At 36.6% G+C, this 24,466-nt stretch overlaps 1 protein-coding gene across 1 annotated transcript in view; it reads left to right on the forward strand.

The window, feature by feature from the left end:
* IRSp53 (Insulin receptor substrate 53 kDa) overlaps positions 1-24,466 on the forward strand; it is a 174,121-nt gene that overhangs the window by 5,339 nt on the left and 144,316 nt on the right. Inside the window, exon 2 of the mRNA XM_003697455.4 lies at positions 13,678-13,894. Coding sequence (XP_003697503.1) covers positions 13,850-13,894 — 45 coding nt within the window. The 5' untranslated portion in view covers positions 13,678-13,849. The remainder of the gene's footprint in view (positions 1-13,677; positions 13,895-24,466) is intronic.

Genomic DNA, 24,466 nt, shown 5'->3' on the forward strand with positions numbered 1-24,466 from the left:
CTTTTTCCCCTTGTCTCCTCTGAATTTCGTATTTATCGAGTCTGGAATTTAATTCGATTTGCCTTTTCACCGTTTATAACTACGATTTAAACGTTTGTAATTACTTATATTCGATGGAATAAAGGAAGCCGTAAGTCTGCGCTACGACTCGATCCGATTTTCGAGCCATCGATGCAAATTGATTCGCGAGAGTGACGAGTGAGGGTAATATTTCAAAGAATAAAATTTATTAAATCTATAATTTCATTCGATCCTTTTGCATCATTTATAACTCTTATTTAAACATTTTTATCGTTACGTTTGATGAGATATGAAAGGAGTACCATTTATATTACCACTCATTTCGATCCTCGAACAGTAAAAATGATGTATCACTCGGAGATAATGGTAAATATTCGAGAGAGTAAAAATTGTGTAATTTCTTTTTAAATTAAATAAAAGAATAAAACTTTGCAAAATTTTTCTTTTATACATTCCATTATTTATTATTACTTTGTTCATTTACACATAGTGTTAATATATTTATGTAACATTATGTAAATTCTCTTCATTTGTGGAAATTGAAAATCTATAGAATCTACGCGATATGTAAAAATCCTAATCAAAGTACTCGATAAACAAATAAGTTCACAAATAGACATTTTCATATTTCTATATCAATTCTTACCTTTATCATTGGACAAAGATTAAATTACAAAATCGCAACTTTTACTTTTCAATTCGTTTCGAACGTGTAAAACTTCGTTCAATCACACGTATAGATTTTCGTAAGGGTTTGCCATCGAATAGAAAATTCAATAAAAATTCGAGCGACAGGTGCATTATCGTACCCCCACACATCCCCTCGAATGGGTCGAAAATAGAGCGCGATGGAATTTATTCGATTCCTCGGTTCGATGGTCTCGGATGACGTTTGTTTTTCAGCGCATGACCCGTTTCAATGAGTTTAATGAGCATCCAGAGGGGCGGGATGGGAAAAGCGGAAGATTCGAAAGGAGTATTAATCGAAAATATTTTTCCTCTTTTAAGCCGATATCGAGCACTGGACGGGGATCAGTTGTGAATTTATTTCATACGTTCATGGGTATAAATCAAATTGCGTTTGCTGTTATGCTCACCAGTTAAAATCACCAGTTTTTTACCTAGATATCATATCGCGTTCAGCTCGTTGGTGAATGAAAATCTGCTGCACTCGCGGTGGAAACATTTATACCGGAGAATATAAGCCGATGGAAAGTTCTTCTAGGTCGTGTTTAGAGAAAACTAGTTTAGAAACCTCAACGTTCATTTCCTTTTTTAATTATATCTTTAAGATTACGCGTAAATAAAAGATAGGATCATTATACGCTTATTTTTTAGCGAGATTTATCTCCTCGTTTTCAATAAATGAAACACAATATATAAATAAGAAGGTGGAAGAGATTTTAATTAAGCTTTACCTTAAGATTCTTATTTTATAATCTAACTCCGCAATGTACAACTCGTTGAATTAAATTTACCTCACATCTCGCGATAACAAGAGTTATTTTCGCGTTAATATTTTCCGCATTTCGCATGAATTTTTCAATCCACCTCTTTTTCTCTATCCGATATTTCTCACTTTTTCCCGACGGATATTATTTATTTTCACGAATAAAGAAACAGAGAGAGATAGCAACAGACACCTCTTGTCCGAGTTTGAATTTCAGCCCCGAGAAATTAACTGCAATTTCACGGGGAACGGAGAGAATTCCATTTTTGAATATCTTTCATAATTTTTCGAACACGGAATTCGTTGATTAACAAAACGAGAGAAAGGGGGGAGGGGAGGGGAAGATGAAAGAAATAAACGACACGTGTAACACGTCCGAACGAAAAGTAGAAATAATTCAGATCGTAATTGGCCGCGTATCTGAAATTAACTCTGAAACAGTTTCATTTCCATGGAGCTGTTCGGCGGTATAATTGAAATAGCTACTCGCTACAACGGGAGCTTGAGATAATGCGTAATCCTAATTAAAAGCTTTCGCGGAACTTTACAACGCTCGCCACTTAACGTTCAGTTTCTTCGTTTCATTGCGGCACAACGCCGGGGAAAATGCATACACGCGGGAGGGGAAAGCGTGCTGCACGAGGAACGAAAATATTTGCGCGAAGAAAATAAGCGCGCGGAAAACTTCTTTTCCGGTTAACGACCACGAATTGTTCCAACCACGAGTTTGGAACACTGCGAAACTTTGCACCTAGTCTCCTCCCAGTTTTACGGCCATTCGGCCGAATTAACGCCGCGACTAATTATTCTTGCATTCTACCACCGCTCGCATTGCCACTTCTCCGCTTTCCTTTCCCTTCTCGCGCACTTTGCGCTCAATGATTTTTTTCTATTCCATAATTTTCGCCACGATTTCAATCCAAGATTTTGAACTTTTTCGAGAACGTATTATTTCGTTAAGTTTTAAATCAACCTAATCGACAATTAGACATAATTAATTAATTATGTCGTATTTCTATCGTGATATTATAATTTCTTTATATATTTCTGTGAAATATGCGTATTTCAGGTATAAACGTAGAGATAAAATTCCCAAGATTCTAGTATTAAATGCGATAATCAATGTCAGTCGGCCATTACTTTGATCAGAAATTTTCGAGAATAATTCGCACCGATTTCATACCTGGATAATAATTCATGGTCGAGCGTAATTGTCACGTGTATTTTCCCGCATTACTCTGAGTTTCGATTTTACGCATTTCACGATCACCTTCCTCCGCGACGATAATGGTCGTCCCTTTTCCTTCCCTCCCCCCGTCGATATTGAAACAACCGAACAATAAACAGCGATTCCATGGCAAGAATCGCGTAACTTTATTGTTTTAACAACTCTTTGTTGCAGTTTACCCTCCTCTGTTGTCGTTTCCACTCCCTTTTCAGTGTTATTTTCCTCGATTTCCCTCTCTCGTTTCTTCCCTTCGACCGTGGCTCGCGAGATTATTCGCCACGCTTTTTCATCCTCTGGAGCGAATGATAATGCACCCTTTAAATGAAACCACGTTATCGATCCTTATTCGAGTACAGAGAGACAAGGCATTGACTGCGGTCGACAACATTCTTTTGTGCCGCATGTCACCCAACTTTTCCTCTCGTGAAACCGTTTCCTTCCTTCCTTCCTTCCCCCGTGCACAGACAATGCCGCAACTTTGTAATTTATTACACGCGCACCGAGTTTTGATTTTTCCATTCTTTTTTTCTTCCCTCTTTCCTTTTCTGCCTTTGTCTATACCGCGATCGACAAGGGAAACTTCAAAGTTTGAAGTTTCAAATTGCGCTCGCTTTTTCCAGACTTGTAATCGTTAGACGTTTCTGGATAACTGTGAGAAAGAGAGAGAGAGAGAGAGAGAGAGAGAAAAGAAAAGGTATATATTATAAGTATATCAAGAAAGTATTAAGTTTCATGTGTAAGTTTCGATAATTAACTTAGATCGTTTCGAAAAGAACAATTTTACGATTGATCTAACGATTCAACGAATCCAGCGATAAAAAGAAGAAAACGTGGAAGAAAAATTTTCAAACGAAGCGATTAAACAACCATCCAACTTCACACACGAGGGAAGCTATTCGTCCTCTACCACGCCCTTATTTCGCTTTCCACGTGGCGAGAGAATTATCCTAATTACCCGTGGCGGGCGCAAGAAGACAAAGAATAATCCAAAACACGTAAATCTGGCCATTGTCGAGCTCTCTCCACCATCATAATCGGCATCGTTCGATATTATCGAAGGTTCCTCGCCAACCTTCACTCCGTCGAATCCTCACTCCGAACGATTACGCCCACAATCGCAGGTGCAATCGGACGTCCGTGTGCGTTCGTACGCACACGCGGCCATGTGCGTTACTGCCTGCAGGATATCAGGACCGTTTTATAACTGTTACGACAGAAGAGGCAGGACGACATTCCAACGTCGGCCCGATTTGAATGCGACCTCACGAACAAATCCCGATAATTCTCCTGCCTGGCGCACCTTTCACATTTTTTCCCTCCGCCATTCTTCCCCCCCTCTCTCGCTCTGATCCAACATTTACTCGATAAAAAGTCACCGGTCATCGGTGACTTTCTTTAATTTTATTTCATCCTCTTGTTTCCCTTTTTTCTCCCTCCTCTCTTTTCCCCACTTTCTATACATTTTCCACGGTGCCTTGACGGCGGAGAACCGGCAAAGAACCACTGCCAGATCAGGAATTTGTCCTGAATACCAGCAGCTACGCCTTTCTCACGGAAAAAAAAAAGAAGCGTTTTATCTTGCCTCTCCCGCGGAAAGTATCGCCGGGGTGGCGGAGCGGGGCACGGAAATCGGTTTTCCCCGCCGCGAAATTTATTGGACATCCCTCTTCCCTCATCCTCCAGCAACCTTAGGCAAATTGGTATCGGTATTTATTAACGTGGCCATGTGTCTTCCGGGCGGAGGGATTCTTTCCCGAAATGTTTAATTCCCGGGATTTTTTTTTTTTTATTGCAAGCGTACTTACGAACAACACGTGTTTTCGAGTGTGGTAGATGCTATTTTATTCGAAGTTATAATTGTTATCAAATCACGGATAAAATATTAGTAATTTTATTTGCAACGAAGAATTTAAGCGGAAGAGGAAATCTTGTGCAATATTTTATTATTATATTATAATATTATCACAATATTTTAATCTGACTTCTTTTGAATGCTTCGATCGTGCTATGGATTTCTTTTTTTTTTTTTTTTTTTTTTTTTTTGATAAAGATATTCCAATCCGGTTCTATATTTCATTTTTATAGTGTCTGGTTTTCTAGATTATACGTGATTATATGAAAGTATTAAATAACACTTGGATACTAATTGATTAGCATGTAAACGGTACGATAAATTCAGTCTATCTAAGTATTACTTAAGCGAGAATAAATCAAAGTTTGTTCATAATTTTTTTTTCTAAATGCAATTAAAATTGTACACGCGTAATATCACTCCTGTATTATATAAATTAGAAATAGTGTACAGGTGTGATACAGGTGAAAACTTCGACGCGTAATTTTTTTCTTTTCTTTCTTCCTTTTTTTTTTTTTTTTTTTTTGCGCCAAGTTTTAAATATTGAACTATCCGCCGATATTCTTCGAATTCATCCGATGTATAATTAATTTCGGAACACACGGGCAAATGGATTATTCGGCGTGCCTCGTTTTCGACTCGTTCAGCTCGCCGTTGGATTTCCCGACATTTTATTTTGTATCCTTCAATCAACGGGAAACAGTTTTCTCTTCCGTTCGTTAATTTGCCGCGTTATGCCTCTCTATGCGTACCTGTCGAAAAATTCATGCAAACAATCCAGCCAAACGTTTCGAGAAACGTTTTTCGAACGATTCCCGCTAATTTCATTTTTCCGCCCAAGTTTTTTTCCCCGAGTCCCCATTCAATCCCCCTCCATCTACCGAGCGCCGTGTAACTCGTCCGTGAAAATTTCGATTTTTCTCCCCAAGTTTGCGATGTTCCACTCGTTTACGCGTGCTTCGAATTATTTTCACAGGTGTGCGATCGAGATCGTGTAGAACGCTCCCTTCTATTTTAAACGATGTACAACGATTTAATTACCGGATTGAGATTATTTTAAATGGGCATCTGCTGGTGATCGATCGCTCATAATTTCAGACGGTGCAATTTAATTGCAGAATTTTAAACGAAGGATTCGAAGTGACGAGACGCTTAATTTCGAATTTAAAATTTTATTTATTCTTATCGTGAAACGAGATTCTAAATTTTATTGTATATTTTCGATGTGTATTTAAAGATTTTCGGCCTGAATAAGAAATTAATCGATTCTGTCGAATTTAAAAGAAAAAAAAAGAAAAAAAAAACAGGAACGTTTGAATGAAGCTTCGAACGAAAATTTTTAGTGACAAATTTGGATTTTAAATATTGTCGTAGAATGATGAGTCAGTGGACTGATAAATGGCATGTTTTTTTTTTTTTGGATGTCGCAGATATACAAGGCTTATCATAATTTGTTGTTTATCTAACGATATGCGTTAAATGTTACACGTATATTTATACAAAAAGAACTTCACATAAACGTACATTTCCTTTATTCTTTTTCGGCATTTTTTTTTTTTTTTTTTAATAAATTTTTAATAATTCTACTTTTTTTTATTCGGTACAATTATACGCTTCAAATATATCGTATTAATTCGAACGAATTTTACAGAATATTATAGCAGGGTAAAATTGATTTCCAACCCCCTTTTACATTGGCGGTGGAGATATCTCACGGCGCAATGTCGTTCATGCAACGCTATGAACGAGATATCTCACGACTCGATGCTCCGCTTTGGACGAGATATCTCGCGTGTTTAATTTACGATATAACATGCATAAACAAGTGAATGTTGTTTTGTGTAAAATGGAAGACTAAACAATCTCTTTTTTTCTCTTTTTTTTTCGAAATACGCGATATAAGTCGTTAACCCCTTCCTTGTTTGAGCAATGATTTTTTTTATGGACGAATCTATGGACGATATCTCGCGTGTTTTAATAAAAAAGGCACACGTGCGATATCTCGTCTGGAGCGTGGTATGAATGACATTGCGTCACGAGATATGTCGTTCATAGATGCGAGAGGGTTGAAAAAAATACGCGATAAAAGAAATATATATTCTTTATAGCTGTCGATCATTCCGTGGAATTCTTCAATTCCTTAACTAGAGTTCAATACATAATTCGATGTATTAATTGAAATATTGTGTAATATCAAATTTTAAATTATATTTTTCCATCGATGATGCGTATCGTAAAAGAATTCATTTTAACATTATCATAAGTTAATGATAAGTAATCCAATTATGGGTATCAGTAGATTATCAATTTGTACAATTTAATAAGATTCTTCAATTATTATTAATCGGTCAAAACATCCGGTTATTTACTACGAACGAATATATATATCGCGTGTAGGAAAGCGCTCACACAGGTGTACATTGCTCGACCAACAGGTTTACATTCTATAAATGCCTCAAGAATTACAAGCCCATGGAATGTAAAGGATACAGATGCGGTTGATGTCATTTCGATTCTACGGCGCGTAGAAATTCCTCGTATTGTCTCTACGATCTCCACGCTGTTTCTCTGTATATATATATATATATATATGTACGTATATACCTACACAGAAATCGCGGCCATTGCGTAATTCCTTTCACTCGTTCCAATTAAATCATAAAACTCGCGAATTTCTATGGATTTCAAGCACGCGAGACCATTGGATGTCTCTTTCGTGCAAAGGCATTCCATTTTTTACTGCCAATTCTATTGACTCGATTGCAAATCATTTGCAATTGTTAATAAATTACGATACGAACAGACGTATAATCTCGATAAAAAGAAGTCTACACAGACGTGTTTTAAAAAATATTTAAAACGCGTTCATTTCTTATGGATTTGATTATGAATTAAACTTTTATATATAATAGAAATCGTAGATTACTTTTATTCAAAGGAGGTATGCCTTAGATGTAACTTTCAAAATTTCAATAATTACAAGTTTTTGTAACCGACTCGATTGGAAAAATCGATGGAATTATTCTCGATGGCCAATAAACCGTGAAAGAATGCATTTCCGTCGCGACCGGTCTATCGGACGGCGGAATAAAAATGGCCAGGAGCGAGGCAGTAAAAGGACAGCAACGTTTGATTCATTCATTTCCATAAAATTACACGCTCGAATCCGCGCGGCCACCGCACGAACGGTTAATTCGTTTTCGAGCAGCTGTTCGTCACGATAGATTAGAGGCTTTTGCCACTATTTCCAAGCGTGTTTCGCTTGTGTTCGCTTTCCTCACGCTGTTGCATTCTTCTTGCCGATTATTCGAGTGTAGAGAGAGAGAGAGAGAGATAGATATCGGTTATTTAACATTATGAAAGAGGCGAGAAGAGAAATTCATCAAGAGAGGCGGGGAATGTTTCTGGAAAAGTGAGAGCAGAGCGTTGATTCGAGAAGATACAGGTTGTCGACCGCTTCGATAAAATAATATATATATATATATTTTCTCGTCAACTTTTCGATGCAGTTTGCGAGGAAGAAAGGCGATGAAAGTTAAATGGTTCGTGTATTGGAAAATAGTTTTCTTTTTAAAGCGTTTGATGTGTGTGTGTGTGTGTAATGAAAAATGCGTGCAGTTGATTTAAAAGAATTTAAATTTCGTGGAGTTAATTGGTGAGAGAGGAAATAATTTATCGATAAATTGATTTTTATTCAAAAATAATTGTTAAAAATTATTTTACATCTGAAGTTTAGTTTATTTGTAGAACGATTAAACGTCGAGAGAATATCAGAGTATAATTTTGATTATTTATTTATGGCAAGTTAATTTTTTTTTTCTTATTAATTTGATTATAAAATCGATATTTACGAGAAATAATAACGATATAAAATTTGTTCTCCATGGTCACAGGTTTGAATTTCGATGATTTTTCTCTTTTCTGCCCCATCAATATGCGGACAATCCTCGAATAACAGGATTAACTGGTTCCATGTTATACAAAACCGTGTTAGAATTCGTACAAATGTGTTCCGCGTTATCAAAATTCGTGTTATTCGATACCGTAGATTTATATACGTAAACTGGTATTCGATTACAAATGTTTATTTTATTTTAAAAAATATCGAAGTAGCGATTTCATCTTCAATAAAAATCAATGTAAAGTACAAACGTATACGCCTGTACTGTGTTCGAATATATTCGAAATAATTATATTAGATCCACAACAGATAGTGGACTTATTGCTCCCCAGAATACACACGTATATCTGAAAAAAGTTTGGATTAAGTTTGCTGAAAATCTTAGACCGTTAAAGTGGTTTCCAGGAGAGCTACGATGGACGTTCGATTTTCTCCTTGTGACGCGTGACTTTGTTGCATCTCGGTTAATCGATAAGCAAACTTCAATCCCCCTCTGCTTGAAAACTTCTTCAATCTCTTAGATTCTATTCCGTATCCGCTTATATCTCCAATTTCCGTTCCGTAAGGATCCACGATTTAAATGCGGAGAACAATGTTGGTGGATTTATGGGACTGGCTAACTATAAAGCTGCAAAGATTCATTGCTGGGTCGTAAATCTTTAGTTTTAGTCTTTAGTTTTTCTTTTTTTCTTTTCTTTCCTTTTTTTGAAACTAGCTATTAATTCACTCAAGGATAATGAATGTATTGATTGAATGTAATGATAAATTTTGTGTAAACGGAGCGTAATATTATCTTTATTTATTTATTATTTAATCCGAATGTCGCATGAACGAAATATTAATGATTTGAAAGAATAATAATAAACGTATATATACATATATTAATAACTAATAATAATTAAATTAATTTGTAATTATAATGCTAATTAAATTATTATAATGATCATTAGAAATCAATTTACAGAATTGCTATTTTATAATTAATTATCTATTGGGTCACTAAATACAAAATTCGTTAACTTTGATTATTGGAGTTCATAATGTTTGCATAAAATCACAAATACGCTTGTTATTTATAGACGAATAGCGTAATGAATGTAAAGTAATTTGTGTTAATAATATTTTTTGTTTTTTGAAACAGGAAGGAAAAGAAAAAAGATATATTTTAAATTACACACACATTCATCTCTCCATATTTTTTAAATTCATCTTTCACAAGTAATTCATTCATTTTCAATTGAGAATATTAATAATAGTAAAAATTGAGAAACGAAAGACAAAAAAAAGAAGATTATCATTTAAAATACAATTTCGTTCGTTCAATCATCCTTTCCATAATTAGTTTTGACAATCGAGAAATTCTATTAATTTTCAAGAAATGACGATCGAATGAAATCACGCATGCTTTATTAATTATATTTTATGCCGAATTATCCGATTGTAATACAAAATGTACGAGAGATGGGATCCTTCCTTCAGTCAGATCAGTTCTGAAATGAAATATTTCAAGTTTATCGATACCCTCCTCGCATGAGAAAAACATCAGGCGAACGAATGAAATTCCCAAAGTTTGTAGCATGCGTGGAACAAGCCTAGCACATGTGATTAGAGAGATTAAAGGGAAACATTTTATCGTAAACGTTTCGAGAGAATTTAATTCACCTGAAAGCTTTTAGAGGGTATCGTCACATTTGGAAAGTTACTGTAAAATTCACTTTGCAATAACGTGGAATCATGCGATTGCCATACATTTTCAAACAGGACGATTGAGTTTCTCTGCTTTCATCGTAACTAATATAAATAACAAAATCTTTTATTTTTTTTTCCTTTTTTTGATGCCAATCAGATTTTGCGAAAATACGCGTAGATAAATCAATATATTTTATTTTAATTAATCTATTTACATTATGATATCTTAGTTGATTATGTCCATCATATCTCAGAACTAAAGTACTAGTATATCTAACATACTGTAATACTCGATTATGATATGTATTCAACAATGTTATATCTGATAATGAGAATTAGGTGGTTTAAAGTTCAATAAATGTTCAGTTAAGTCTATCGTGATATATTTAATTTTATGATAAAAATATATATTCGTATAAATTTTATTTTTAGAAAACTCGAGTCAGTTTGAATTAATTGAAATTTGTTTAGAAAAAAATATTGAAACTGCATATTAGCATAAAAATTACTATGATAATTTAAAAATATTCTTTTCTTATATATATATATATATATTTAATATTTTTCATAAATATATAATATAAAATTGTATTGCATAGTATACTCTATTGAATTCCAATTTTTAAGTGTTAACATTATTCGATATTTCACGATAAATTCCAATCGAACGAAGTGATGAAAGATAAAGAAGTTGGAATAGAAAGAAAACAAATTAATTAAAAAATATTTTAATTAATATCTTGGCGAAGATAGAAGAGAGTTAGTTTAATAAACTCGATAGAAATGGCTGACTGCAATATGTTTCCTTCACGCCCTACTAAGTCAAGCTTTTTAGCTAATCGATCCATTCTTTCCAGGTATCATAATTCACAACGTCGATGCGAAAAATTAATCGCGGTGCACTCGCAATACTCTTTCAATATTACGATATCGTAGTTAACTTCTTCTCCGACGTATCCATAGATTATTGTATAAAATAAGGAGAGAAAGGAGGCTTGCCTCAGAACCGAAATAATTACAAAAGATTCGAGATTGATGTATTCTCGTATCTTTTCTTTCTTTCACGTTTTTCGTGACAATGAACGAAAAGTAGTTGACCATTATCGAGTCAAAACTTTAAAAAAGATTCTCGTTTGTGAGATATAATATTTAATACTTTCTCACGTGTGCTTTATTCAAATATCATCTGCAAATTTTTCAACAATCCCTCTCGTGGATCGCCAGATAGATAATAAAAGATTTCCAATGATCAACATGTAAGATAAAATGCAGAATACCGTTCTAACTTCCAAGGACGCAAAAGAAACATCAACTCTATTCCACTCGAAATGGAAACAAAAAAAAAAAAGAAAAAAATTCCATCTAATCTCGAAGAAGAAAGAAACAAGCTTCCCAAACGAAACAGAAAAAAAAAAAAGAAAAAAAAAAGAAGAAGAAGGAAAGAAACGATTAAATCTTCTCAATTACTGCATGGCCGTGTCGTGCTTTCACGATTTCTCGATCTGTTGGGACTGCTCTCGAATCAGGTTGAAAACCTGGGCGAGTGACTCTCGATCGGCGATCCGTGACACCTTAAGCGTGCGCTTATGGTGGACACACGCTCCGTGTCGAGAAATAAAACGGCCAAGTTATGCCGCTTTTTCCGCCCTGATCTCCCTCCACTTGTTTACGTACACACGCAGACACGTATACCGGGTGTCCTTGCGGGATGAAAGTACCCTGGAAAACGTGACCTCTCCTTCCAGCTGTGAGTAATGCTAGCCGCAGCGGTTAGGTTGTAGGCTAAGCCCGAGCATGCTTTCTCGAATGGAAAAGTTTACAGATTTCTGCGATGGATTGTTCCAATGCAAGATATCCTTTCTCTCTCTCTCTCTCTCGTGAAATTATTTATCGATCAAGTTGTCGAATTAATGTAATTCATTCATCTTTCATTAATCCTATTCGTAAAATTGTTTTTAACCAAGTGAAGAATTCCTCCTTTATCCATCAACAACGAAAAAATTGGACAATGATGATAGACAATATTAATTATCTTTCTCGAAATAAAATAACCTTTTTCTTTTTTTTTTTTTTATAAAAAGAAAGAAACGAGGTTCGAGTTGTTATTCGCTGGTGGGAAGTTCGCGACAGGAGAAGTGGCACTCGTTTTCATTAAGCACGCAGGAGGAGATGCTGCGAGTCCTTCGCTATCGGCGCGATGAGAATTTTAATGCGTCAACATTAACATAAAAGCAACGTCGTTGAACGTTCACCGCTCAAGATTTTGTTAAATTGTTATTCTACAATGCGCCGTTTACTCGTGAATTATTGCACCTGAGGCCAGGACCGGGCCTCTAACCGCCCGGCCAAGAAGATAATTCGTTCAATTTCGTTGCCCGTAAACGAAACTTCGACCGGCGGGATAGCAGTTAAATTCACTTAGCGCTGTATCAGCATGATGCATTAGCATGCTTGGCAACTGTTTCGACTTTGTTAAGCCTCTTTATATTAATTTGAATACAGAGGATCTTCTTGAACCGGGGGACCGGTATCCACCTCGCTGCGTTATAATTTACAGATTTTCGCGAATTTGCATAATGCCCCGAACCGGTAACGACTTAAATTCAAATTTCTACTGCGCCGAGACATCATTGTTCGGCTGTCGTAATGAAGCAAACGATTCTGACGTTTCTTTTTTCCTTTTTTTCTTTTTTTTTTTTTTTACGCGCAATGGTCGAGAGAAGAGATATACCCGAGAGCCAAATCCTTTTTTTCATTCTCACGCAAGCTTTTCTTTGAAGCTTGAGGATTCCGACTTCGAAAGAAAAAGTCAGAAATTGTGATTTTTTATTGGGTCGAGAATATGGGAAAAAGAATGGCGTAAATCGTGTGAATAAATTGATTAATTCTATCGAGTTGAAAAGAAGAAAATGTTCGTTGGATTTTACTAATGAAACTTATTGAGAAAAAAAAAATTTTAAATTCGAGGATTATTAAGGCGATAAAAATGTGGAGAAAGAAAGTCGTCTGGATTAAAAGTTATTGTTATTATTTTTAGATAAAGTTAGATTTGAAAAACCTATTTCTATCGTTTCTTGCACGATATATCACTATTATTTCCCAATTTGTTCCTAATACATTCTACTCCGACAACCGCAGTATCGCAAACTCCCCTCTTCAATTCCATTTCGCGCGAGGTGTTAACACGTACAACATCCATATTTAACCCAATGAAGCAAACATCGTTCGTTATAACGTAACATTCGAACATCGTAGCCGGCATTATGTTCGAATAACGGACCTTCGACTCTCTATTACAATCCAACAGTTTCATCCAGCTCGAAAATATCATTCCTCCCCTGTCAATTTTCCAATTTCAAATGTGCAACTTAAAAGAATGTTAAAGAATTTAAAGTCCCCTCCTCTTCTTCAACTTCGAACGAAGACGCGCGTCGTTAAAACGAAACGTTCCGTTCTTTTCTTTTTTTTTCTCTCTTTATTATTATTGTTTTTCATTTTGTTCTTTTCTTCCCCCCTTCTTTTCTTTTTTATTCCAGGTCCGGCCAGAGACGAATTAGGAGGAAATTTATCGGTTTCCGATCCCGAACGATCGACCTCGCGTCGAAAGTGGAACGGCTACGTGAGATCCGGTTTCGGAAGGACGAAAAAATATGAGCATCTCGTGAAGTCGGTTAAAGTGCAGCTTTCAGACATCGAAGGAGTATTACCATGGAGACCGAAGAACTCACTAGACTCGTAGATGAGATCTACAAGGTAAGCAAGGACCGATCTAGTAACGATCTGGATCGATGATATTTAATGCCATTATTTAAATTGGTTTCACCTCTTCTGGAAAGATGGGATGTGTAGAGATTGTAGAGGAAACAGACGGAAAGAGGAAAGTTTTGTTACACTTTCGATAAAATTAATCGGTTAAGCGAACATGTTGCGGTTCATTAATCGCACAATTAAGCGATAGTGTCGGCGATTTTATTCCGTGGAAAAAGTGGAGAATTCGATAAAAGAGATGGAAAGAGTGGGTAAATGAGGATGATGGTCTATAATTAATAGCTGTTTATCAACGGTTGACGTCTGTAGTTTTATTGGAGATATATAATTTCGATTTTCTACGTCTTCATACTTGCTTTTCTCTTTTAATAATTACTCGTAACGTAATGTTGTATAAAACTTAATAAGTTGTATAATTCTTACAAAATTTAAAACGAATGTCGAGAATAAATTAAGAACGGACCATTCATCGAAACGATAGTAAAAATCTACTAAAATATCAAAAAAAATTAATTCTCTTCTCGATTCCATTTTCCCTAATTTCGAAACGAACGGGAATCGTTTCGATACCCGCGTGATGAGATCACAAGGGATTTTCTCTCTTCGAATTTTCCATCAAGCCTTGTCAGCCAGCCGTGTAAACACCAAGATATCTCGATCATTTGGTCGGTACACGTGATGTAATGAAAAATGGATTTTCTCTTATGTACACGCGCGTATGAAATTCGCGACACTATCCGCCTCTTCTTAACCGTTTGCCAAGTTTTTCTTGGGTCTATACATCACGTGATAAGGTGCCATCTCATTGTCCAGGGATGTACGTGATAAAATTGTGGGACGTGAAAGTTTACCATGGATATTGAATTTAGAAACTCCGGCGCGCCATCTGGAACGTTTTTCGCGAATATTACTTATCGTTGCTGTAATGGCCCCCTATTTTTCCCTTCGTACGCTCACTTCCTCTCCGAGATCCCAGTTTTTCGCGTGTCTTCTTCCTTTATCTCTCTCTTTCTATCCCCCCCCTCCCCGTCGAAAGAAAATTGATATCAATCTTTGTTATTGGAAATCATTTTCATTTATATTTTCTGAAGGCCCCTTCTTGAACGTCTTCTTTGAAAAATTTTACGGGTGGAAAGTGTACTTTTGTCTCTTTGTTATTAGGTTTTATTAACAGGTTATTTAACACTGTGATTAAATTGTTTCGAATTTTTTTTTTTTTTTGCTCTCGATAATTATTTGAATAGATAGAAATATTGAAAAAAAAACGATGTTGATTAAAATTTTATAATACTATTTTCGTTTATGAAAAATTATTGTTGGACAAGTGGTATCAATTATCGGGGAATATTCAATCTTGAGAAAGCTATAAAACTGACAAATAGATTTATTTAGTAGACAATCAACAGGTACGGTGAACTATGATCTATAGATGGAAGATCGTAAACCTCGCGCCGCCATATCGAGACAATGAAGACAATTTCGAAGTCTGTAACGTTTAATGTCTACAGGAATCATAGGTGTAGTGATTAATAAATGGCCAGGTCATTCAACCCTCTCGATTCTAACGGTACACGTGCGTCCTATATAGCTATAAAAAATTACCAACGCAATACAACAAGTTACTGGTCTTATGAATGGAATTTAAGAATTAAGTAAAAAAAAAATGTTTAATTTTTACGATATGGATATTATTCAAATTAAGGATAATTGTTTATTGAAATATTCAATTCGTAATGAAAAAAATGCTCGTAGTTCGAAATGGAATAGTTTTTAAAATGTATGGAATTTTAAAGTTGATTATTATTGGAAATAGAAAGTTTGAAATATATTCGATAGAAAATATATGCGATAGATGGAACATTTTTGAAAAAGTGGTCACGTTGGATAGGTTCCAAAATAATCTATAAAATGCATAGAATATTGAACTTAATTATTTGGAATAGAAAGTTCAAAATTAAAGTATTCAATCGATAGAAAAGAAAAAAAAAATTTAAAAGAAAACGAAACGTATGACAGTTTTTCTTCTTTCGAATATTCAACGGTTGTGTAGTGTAACCCTTCAAAAAAAGGTAGAAACAAAGTTTCAAAACTCGCGTAGAGAATTCAATTCAATTTTTAGAGTCGATAGCTTGCAAAATTTAAAATTCAAATTGCTCGATTCACAATATATATATATATATATATAAAAACAAAGAATAATTTCTCTACGTAAAAAAACTCTACGTACAAAAAATTCTTTAAACAGACCTTACCTTTTAAACAAACCAAAATAAAAAGAAAAAGAATATGGAAGAGGAAGTCGAAAAATGCGCAACATCGTTTCGTTCCAAACATCGAAACCAGACGATGTTCCTTTCCAAGTAAAAGTAAATTTCACGGAAAATTGATCGCAACAGCCTCGACTTTCTCTATCCGCGGAACCATAACCATCATCCTCCTATCTACAGAAAGCTCTCTCACTTATCCGACTGTACAAAAGTTCCATCGTGTCGCGGAACCTCTCCCGGGTTTCCGGTTAATCCATCCGTTTATCCCTCCACTTATCCGACTGTCTGTCTCGTCGAAAACGTGCGTTTACGCGGAAACCCTTAGACAACGTTGCCGCGGAATTTCCCGATAATTAGGTGTCGCCTTGGAAAATTATCCGTCGCGAATACAAGCATGGCGGCGGCCTGGATCGAGGGTGTGGAGTGGAGAAGGGTGGAGAAGAGAGAGAGAGAGAGAGATGGAGAGGGATTCGTTGGATGGCGTTCACGGAAGCGAGAATGATTAGGCGGAAGGTAATCTTATTAGTCGTTCGGCAGTCAAGCTTTCCTTTAAACCCTCACGCCCTTCTCTTCATCTTTGTCGCGATCCTTCGCTCAACGGAGCTCTGCACCCCCTATTATCCCCATAGACGAGCCTCTTTTCGCGCGCTAACGACGGATGTTTCGTGGAAAATCGAAATAGTCAACGAAATCTTATCTTAACTTCGCATCTCCTTTCTCGACGTTTTTTTTTTTTTAAAGGATTTGAAAATATATTTGATATAACGATTTCGGTATTAATCGGTATTTCGATCGAGTTTATCTTGATATATATTTCGATATAATTAAGTTAATATTTAACTTAACTGTTTACAAAATATCGGAATAATAGTGTGGTATCTATTAATATTTACGAAACTTTTAACTCGCGAATAAATATAGCGAATATTCCATCGAAATGGAATACCTATCATCCTTTCCAAACAACAATTCGAAAGTTACGATTTCAATGGGGAAGGGGGAGAAAAAATGTATTCCAAACACATGGGAAAAGTGATCGCATAGATACAGATCGCAATTTTTCCTTTTTTTCGCAACAAATTGCGAAGTATCGAATTGTTGTCGGCGCTGCAATTAAAACCTCGTATTCAAATATCGAAATGCGTTTAGAGATGAGTGATATTTCGGTCCAGTTACGCTATTGAAAACTGTTAACAACCCATCATTCGAATCGATGCGAAAAAAAATACTCATACGCAACTCTCCTCCCCTCCCCCCGTTTATCTCTTTTATCGGCGAAAAACTTTTCCGCGCAATTCACGTAGCTGAAAATTACCCTTAAACCACACTCGAACAATCTCGTTCCTCGATAAGAGAAAAGAAAAAAATTGGATTTCGCGGTTTATTTCTTCTTTGACAATTTCTTGCGACGTTCCACCTTCGTAAGTCTACGCTGAACTCTCGTGACTTTCTACTTATCTCGGTTATTACCACATTTATATATTGTACCTTCTATGATAATTCGCTCGAGACATCTTTATTATCCAAGAATATCTTCCATAACGAGTTCAGAGAAGGAAAAAGAGAGGAAGAGCTTTATCTACGCAGAATTAAACGAGCGCTGAATTTTTGTAGAAAACTCGCTAACATTTAAACTATTGCAACTTTGCAAGAATAAAAAGAAAAATCATGACACAGCACATTTTCAAGATCGAAGCCTCTAGCTTCACGTTCTTAATGGACTTAATTTTTTCAAATCTATCCATTTTCCTTCCTAAACTTTACAAATTCCAAAGATAGTCTTCGATCGAACGACTTCACGAAGAGAGAGGCAAAGAGTTGTCTATTTCCGCGAAAGGAAAATTTTCCAGGAAATATAAATAATATCCTCTTTCACAAACACAAATTGCGGGATGTAATCAGCGCGCCTCAAGTGTCCTGATCCAGAGAGACAAAAGAAAAAAGGGGGGATCGAGGAAAAATTACGTCGGTAACCTTTCAACGGCCGTCTTATACCCGGAAACGAGATTTGTACGAAGCTTATTATATTCCCTAACATAATAAGCGGTTCCAGTTTGCCGAGAACCGGTGGATACAAACTCGAGGAAATCCTCTTTCCCAATGTTCCTCCAGAATAATTCCTCCACAGGGCATTAAAGGGGAATAAAATTGTTTACAGTAATTATCGTCTTCCTTAATGAAGTTTCTCAATCTTCAATCCTTCGCATTCCTCCGTATCATCGTGTTGAACCACCAAACAACGAAATAACTCTAGAGATCTATTAAAAAGCACGACGAGGTAATTACAACCACGAACACAGATTTTTCTATCCCAACGAATCGATTAGTCGTTAATAAATCGTGACAAATTGGACGGAAGACGCGGTCCAATTAAATATGGCCGAGGGAATATTAATATTAACGCGAACAGATTCGTTAAGACGATCTTTTCCACTTTCTTCTGGTGGTGTGAAGAAAAAGAGAGAGAGAGAGAGAGAGAGATCCATCCCTCCGACCAACGTTCATAAATTCCACTCCCGTCGTGAAGTTATTAACGTAATTACCAGTGAAAAGCTTGAGGGGGTGGCGCGCGGAGCCTACACCCCCTTTTTCGCACCCCGGGTAATCGATCTAACATCCCCGGCCCGCAGGAAATAAAGGATACAAATCGGTTTTTCCCGCGTCGAAATTAAACCACGTTGGATGATCGAGGGGTACGGCCGTGACGCTGTTGCGGCACGTAATCCGGGATAATCCTTTAATTTTTGCGGATTCGATTTTACAGGGCGGAGGGTGCGCGCGTGTGTGTGTGCATATATACCGTGCGGATTCGAAACTTACGCATGGTGACGCGTAAAGACGGCTATTTGTATCCATCGGCGCATATATTAATCATAGGCGAAGCTGGATTTCGATGTAGCGCACGTATACGTATGTAGATTGGTGCATAGATGCATGCGCGTTGCGAATGTTGAGTGTGGGATTGAGTGACGGGGTCGGGTTTTATTATATGCTGCGATGTAATGGTGTTAAAATATAATAATTGTAATTCGTGGATCATCTTTGGAGGAAGCGTAGAAAAATGTAGAAATTGTATCCATATTCTTTTCTTTTTAGAATCGCTATCGAATTGGCACTTGATTTGCCCGTCTCGAAAAATTGTATACTCGTTAAAAGTTTCGATCGAGTGTTCGATTCTGCTCGAAAACAATTTTTCATTCCTCTTCGAGTTTGCAACATTCTATCATTATTCGATACGTGTATCATCGGTGTCGCGTTAAAATGAAATTTACACGACGCGATTGTGCTTGTTTGGATATCGGCAAACGCCGATATTACGCAATAAATATATTTCATTAATTAACACCGGGGATTCACGCAAGATTACGAATGCAATAGGATTTCAGTCTACACCGATAACCGGTTTCCACCGATTTTCCCGCTTTCACGAGCTACTCGATCCATCCTGTCGCGTTTCTTTTAACCATCGAAAATAATTCAACGCGGATACCGTGCATATCATTATACAAAATTATACACAGTAAAAATTGATGTATCCCATCATCTTCCTCGTCTCGATATACACCAGAAACCTCTCGTATCAAAAGTAATCATCGATACACTTCGACGTATCCCGTCTATGTGCTATCGAGAATCTTGATTAATCGATGGTCGAAGGGAGAGAGAGGGCGGCTCACTTGTACTCGATCGGATTATTACGTTTCCGAGATAAATTACTCGCGTACTTGGCCTCGCCTAAACTCGCACCAACACCGAGGCTTCCTGGGGAGGGGGTGGTCAGTGACGCCTCGCGGCCAACTTGGAGGGGACTGCAGTCTCTCCACCCGGGTGGCCCCGATCGGAAGCCAATTAATATCCACGTATACGCACGCACACCTTTCCTCCTCCATGGAATACACCACCGTTGAAACATAACTGCGCGTAGACGTGATATACACGCGCCATGGGGCTCGCTTGTCGGCGATGGGGGCCCCCATAAACCTCGTCATGCGATAACGGCGTTAACCTGTAGTTACCTCGTTATTTTCTAACGGCCTTCGTCTCGAGGAAATCGAGGTTGTAACGAGGCCGAAGAAAGAGAGAGGGAGACGGTCCTCTTTCTTTTCTCTGCGATCTTTCTTCGTGTGATTTACCTCGGCCTGATTTATCATGCCGATTTCCGCGGAAAATTTACTACCAGCCGAGAGGCTGGCTTCGCTTATTTCGCGCCTTATCTCGCCGCGACCGTGTGTGTCGCATCGAGGATGGGAATTTATGGAATTTATTGGAAGGGTTAGCTCTTTATCTCGAGAAGATACGAAGGAGAAGATTTTATCTCGATCGATTATTCGATTGTGCGCGTATTATTCGTAATTGAAAAAATCGTACGGTACGCGATGTATGTACAAATAAATTACGACGTATGGACGGTTCGAGGTTACGTGTTTATTTACGAAAAGTGATGGAATTATTTCGTTCGTAGAAATAGAAATTTTCTACGAATATAGATGTTGATGTTGATGTTATTATTTCGTTCGTAGAAGTAAAAATTTTCTACGAATATGGATGTTGATGTTGATGTTATTATTTCGTTCGTAGAAGTAAAAATTTTCTACGAATATGGATGTTGATGTTGATGTTATTATTTCGAAAATAACTGGTTTAACTTAATCCAGTTTGTATATTGAATCGAAACGATAATGATAAACGAGAATATTTCGATACTTTGTACGTCGAAGAAGAGTTTCTCGAGTTAAATTTGAAAATAAGACGATAGGTAAGAATAAATTACAGTTTTAATACGCTATAAGATTTTTCCATTAAAACTTAAAGCAATAATCGATTCTTAGATCTTTTATCATCGAGATAGAGTTCGCTATTCTTGGGAAAGTTATAATATCTAATGGTTGCCACTCGTTCCTCCACGCTCTCTTAATTAAAAAACTGCTGTGATTAGCCGAGAGTACAAAGGTCCTTAAAGCTAACTGCAAACGAGGCTATTAATAATCTTTTTAAAAAAAAAAGGTGAGCAGACACACAGTGGTAAGCCGCGACTAACGCGATTTAGTTGGCCAAGTAAGTACAGCCAGCACGTGTCCTAACGAGGGTCTGTTCATTGTGCATATTCATTAGAACGTTCATTATGACCATTTGTCGTCCGAGACGAGACGTTTTCCCCCTATTTCCTGAACGGTCCATCGGGATTCACTTTTTCAATATTCAAAGCGGGAGAAATTCTTTCACCAAAGATTTGCAATTTATCGATCGACCTACGATAACACGATTGTTCTATCATTCTACTCCTCGCCAATTCTAATTTTATCCTCTCTGTTGTAAATTTATCAATAACCAAGAAATACGTTTAAAACGTTTAATCTTTTCTTTTGGCAATGAATAGAATATTATAATAATTAATAATCTCATTTTTAACGAAATATATGTTTCAATAAGCCTTTTGTCGCCTACAGATCAATTTTATTAGATTAGAATTGAAATGATTTCTTCTTCTTCGTGAGAAGTGAGAGAATTGTATTTGAGAAATTATGACGAAGGATATTAAACTTATTTCAGTCTTTTTGTAACGTAACAATTCGTCGAAAAAAATTAATATCCGTTTAATTTTCTATTCCCTCGACTGTGATAAGAAATCTATCGCGAAGAAAAGAATTCGTTACCACGTCCACGTATAATATGAAGGCACGTTTCGAAGGAGGGGCGTTTCAGGGCGTACAATAAAAAACCGAACGATGTAATTTCGCGAGGGTGATTCCGTATCGAGTCGCCCTTCTTCCTTCCCTTTTTTAATAAAGCAGCTCTTGGATTTAACTGTTCCCTATCTTCAAACAGTGATAAGAAACCTTCGGCACAAGTTTCGATGTTTGTCTTCTTACATCGAGCTCGAGGAATTTTAATTCTGTCTCTCGTGTTTCAATGGTTTGTAATTAAAATATCTCGATTAAAAAACGTGATCTTGAAAGGGACGAGAAATTTCATTATTGAAATTTTACGAGGCTATTGAAAACTGAAAAAGCACTCGGTATATTAAGTAGAATTACGAATAACAAATAAAAGAATTGGCAATCTGTCTTATTACAAATCGCAATTTTCGATCCGAATAAAAAGAAACACGAAAAAAAAAAATACGTGGAACTCGAACAAAGTACATTCACGATGAAAAACGAGCATCACGATCGACAAGAGAAACAAAGCTCGTATCGTGATTTTCGAGGACGATGGACGAGTGGGCGGCTGGGGTGGTTAATGATCGAATCTAGATGCAATTGCGATAAAATATCGTCCTTCCGCCATCCCTTCCGGCTCCGGCTAGGAAATCGCGCCATTTTTTAACCGATGTTTAATAACGCGGATAAATTTTTTCGTTATCTAACGTCGTTGGACACGGCGACGTTGTTAGCGGGTCCAATTAATGAGGCGCGGCTATATTTTTCCCTCCCCTCCCCTCCCCTCCCCCCTCCTCTGAAAGGAGTAGACACGGTTGCGCCGAGTCTTGATAGTCTGGGTCGTTAATGAGATAGAAATAGTAATGAACCGGGCCGGTCCTGTGAAGAGTATCGCGTGAATGAACAACTTTCCTCTTTTTTCCTCGTCGTTTCCTTCTTCTCTCCTTTCTTTCCCTCTTCTTTTTTTTACCGCGCCACTTGTGCGGCTTCCCTGACGCCCTTTGATAACCACGCGCTGCTTCGTTAGAATTTTTTGAATAAATTCTACGCAAAAAACTTTGTGCTTTGGAAGGGAATATTTTTAATATTGTTTGTAATATCATTTCGTCATATTGAGAAAAAAGTAAATTCGAAAAGAATAAATAAATTGTAACGATGATTCTTCCATGAAATATAAAAATGTTTTCGATAAATGTTTTAAATTTGTGGATTAAGAAATTTGTGGATGAGTAGGAGGAAGAAGTATCGATATGATGGAAAGGAATTTCGATCGGGAGGATACAATTGGAGATTAATGGCGATTGTCCAGGAACATTTTGCATTTCCAATTTGCCCACAAAGGATTTATATCGGTTGCGTTATTGTTACATTATTAAAGCCATTATTCAATGAACACCGGGGCGCGCCACCGTGAATGAATTTTCATGATGCCGCATTTTCAGCCGGGGAGAAATTATAATTTCAATTTAATAATTCGGATACGAAAACATTTATAGACATTAGTAATATAATTAATTGCACGCCGCGTTGAAACAACGCCAACGTTATACCAATTGATTTTATCGGTCCAAGAACTTTCGAAATCCGAAATCCATTCCCGAACGAGGAGGCCACTCTGATCGTAAACGTGTAAACAGTTTTTGATCAATTTAAAGGGAAATAACTACGATAAATTTGGTGTCAATTAAGATTTTATAACGAGAACATTTTCATGATTCGATTAAATATTACGGAGATATTAAAAACAGAGCGAGCATTTTGTCGATGAAAATTAATTTCATTGAATCGAACGAAATATTTTTCTACTCTTCTGAAAACGACAAAGATCCTTTTTTCCAAACAACCCTTCAAATCAATGATCGATCCTAACTCAAGCAGGATACAAGATTCACTGTATCTCGATCTGGAATGCAAATATTTGAAAAAGATATTTCTTTCATCGTGCCGTGGAAGATGGAAAAATTTTAAAAATCCCAAATTCCACGGATACAAGTTTGACAAATTTTTACTATCACTGTATCCACTCCTCTTATTCACCGAAGGAAAAATATTCGTGAGGGGAAATTCCTCGTGAAATCTGCGAATTGCGCGAATCCTTGACGCGGCTCGGCCGGAATCGCGATCCGAAACGTGATATTCCACAGGTAATGCTTGTTTCATGGGCGATGGGAGAAGGAGCAGGTTGAAATCGATGTGCATACCGCGCGTTATCGTGCACATTGTCGTCATTCGAGAAGGATGTAGATAGAGAAAGGAACTAGAAACGGCCAATTAAGGGCGAGGATACCGAGTTCTGTCGATCGCATGCCGCCGTTTCCACTGGATACGAATTCTTTCGACGGTAGCCATTTTTACGTTATACAATTATTCATAGTAATTCGAGTAATGCTCGTAAATTAAGCCTTAAGTAAAATTATAATCATTGGTTAGCGGGAATAGTCGGTGCACGAAAACAGTTTTAATGGAATTTGTAGAAAGCGGTAGATGATTTTCTGTTGGTTCTGATGGAAAGTATGCTCTTGTCATAATGAATCATATTTTTCATATTGAAAATTTATTGAAACAATTATTAATATTAATATATTTAAATATATTATACAAGTAATATTATGTATATTTCTTAATGAATG

The sequence above is a fragment of the Apis florea genome, unplaced genomic scaffold, assembly GCF_048593485.1.
Source record: "Apis florea isolate Af1SG1 unplaced genomic scaffold, ASM4859348v1 contig_2508_pilon, whole genome shotgun sequence".
Taxonomy (NCBI): Eukaryota; Metazoa; Arthropoda; class Insecta; order Hymenoptera; family Apidae; genus Apis; species Apis florea.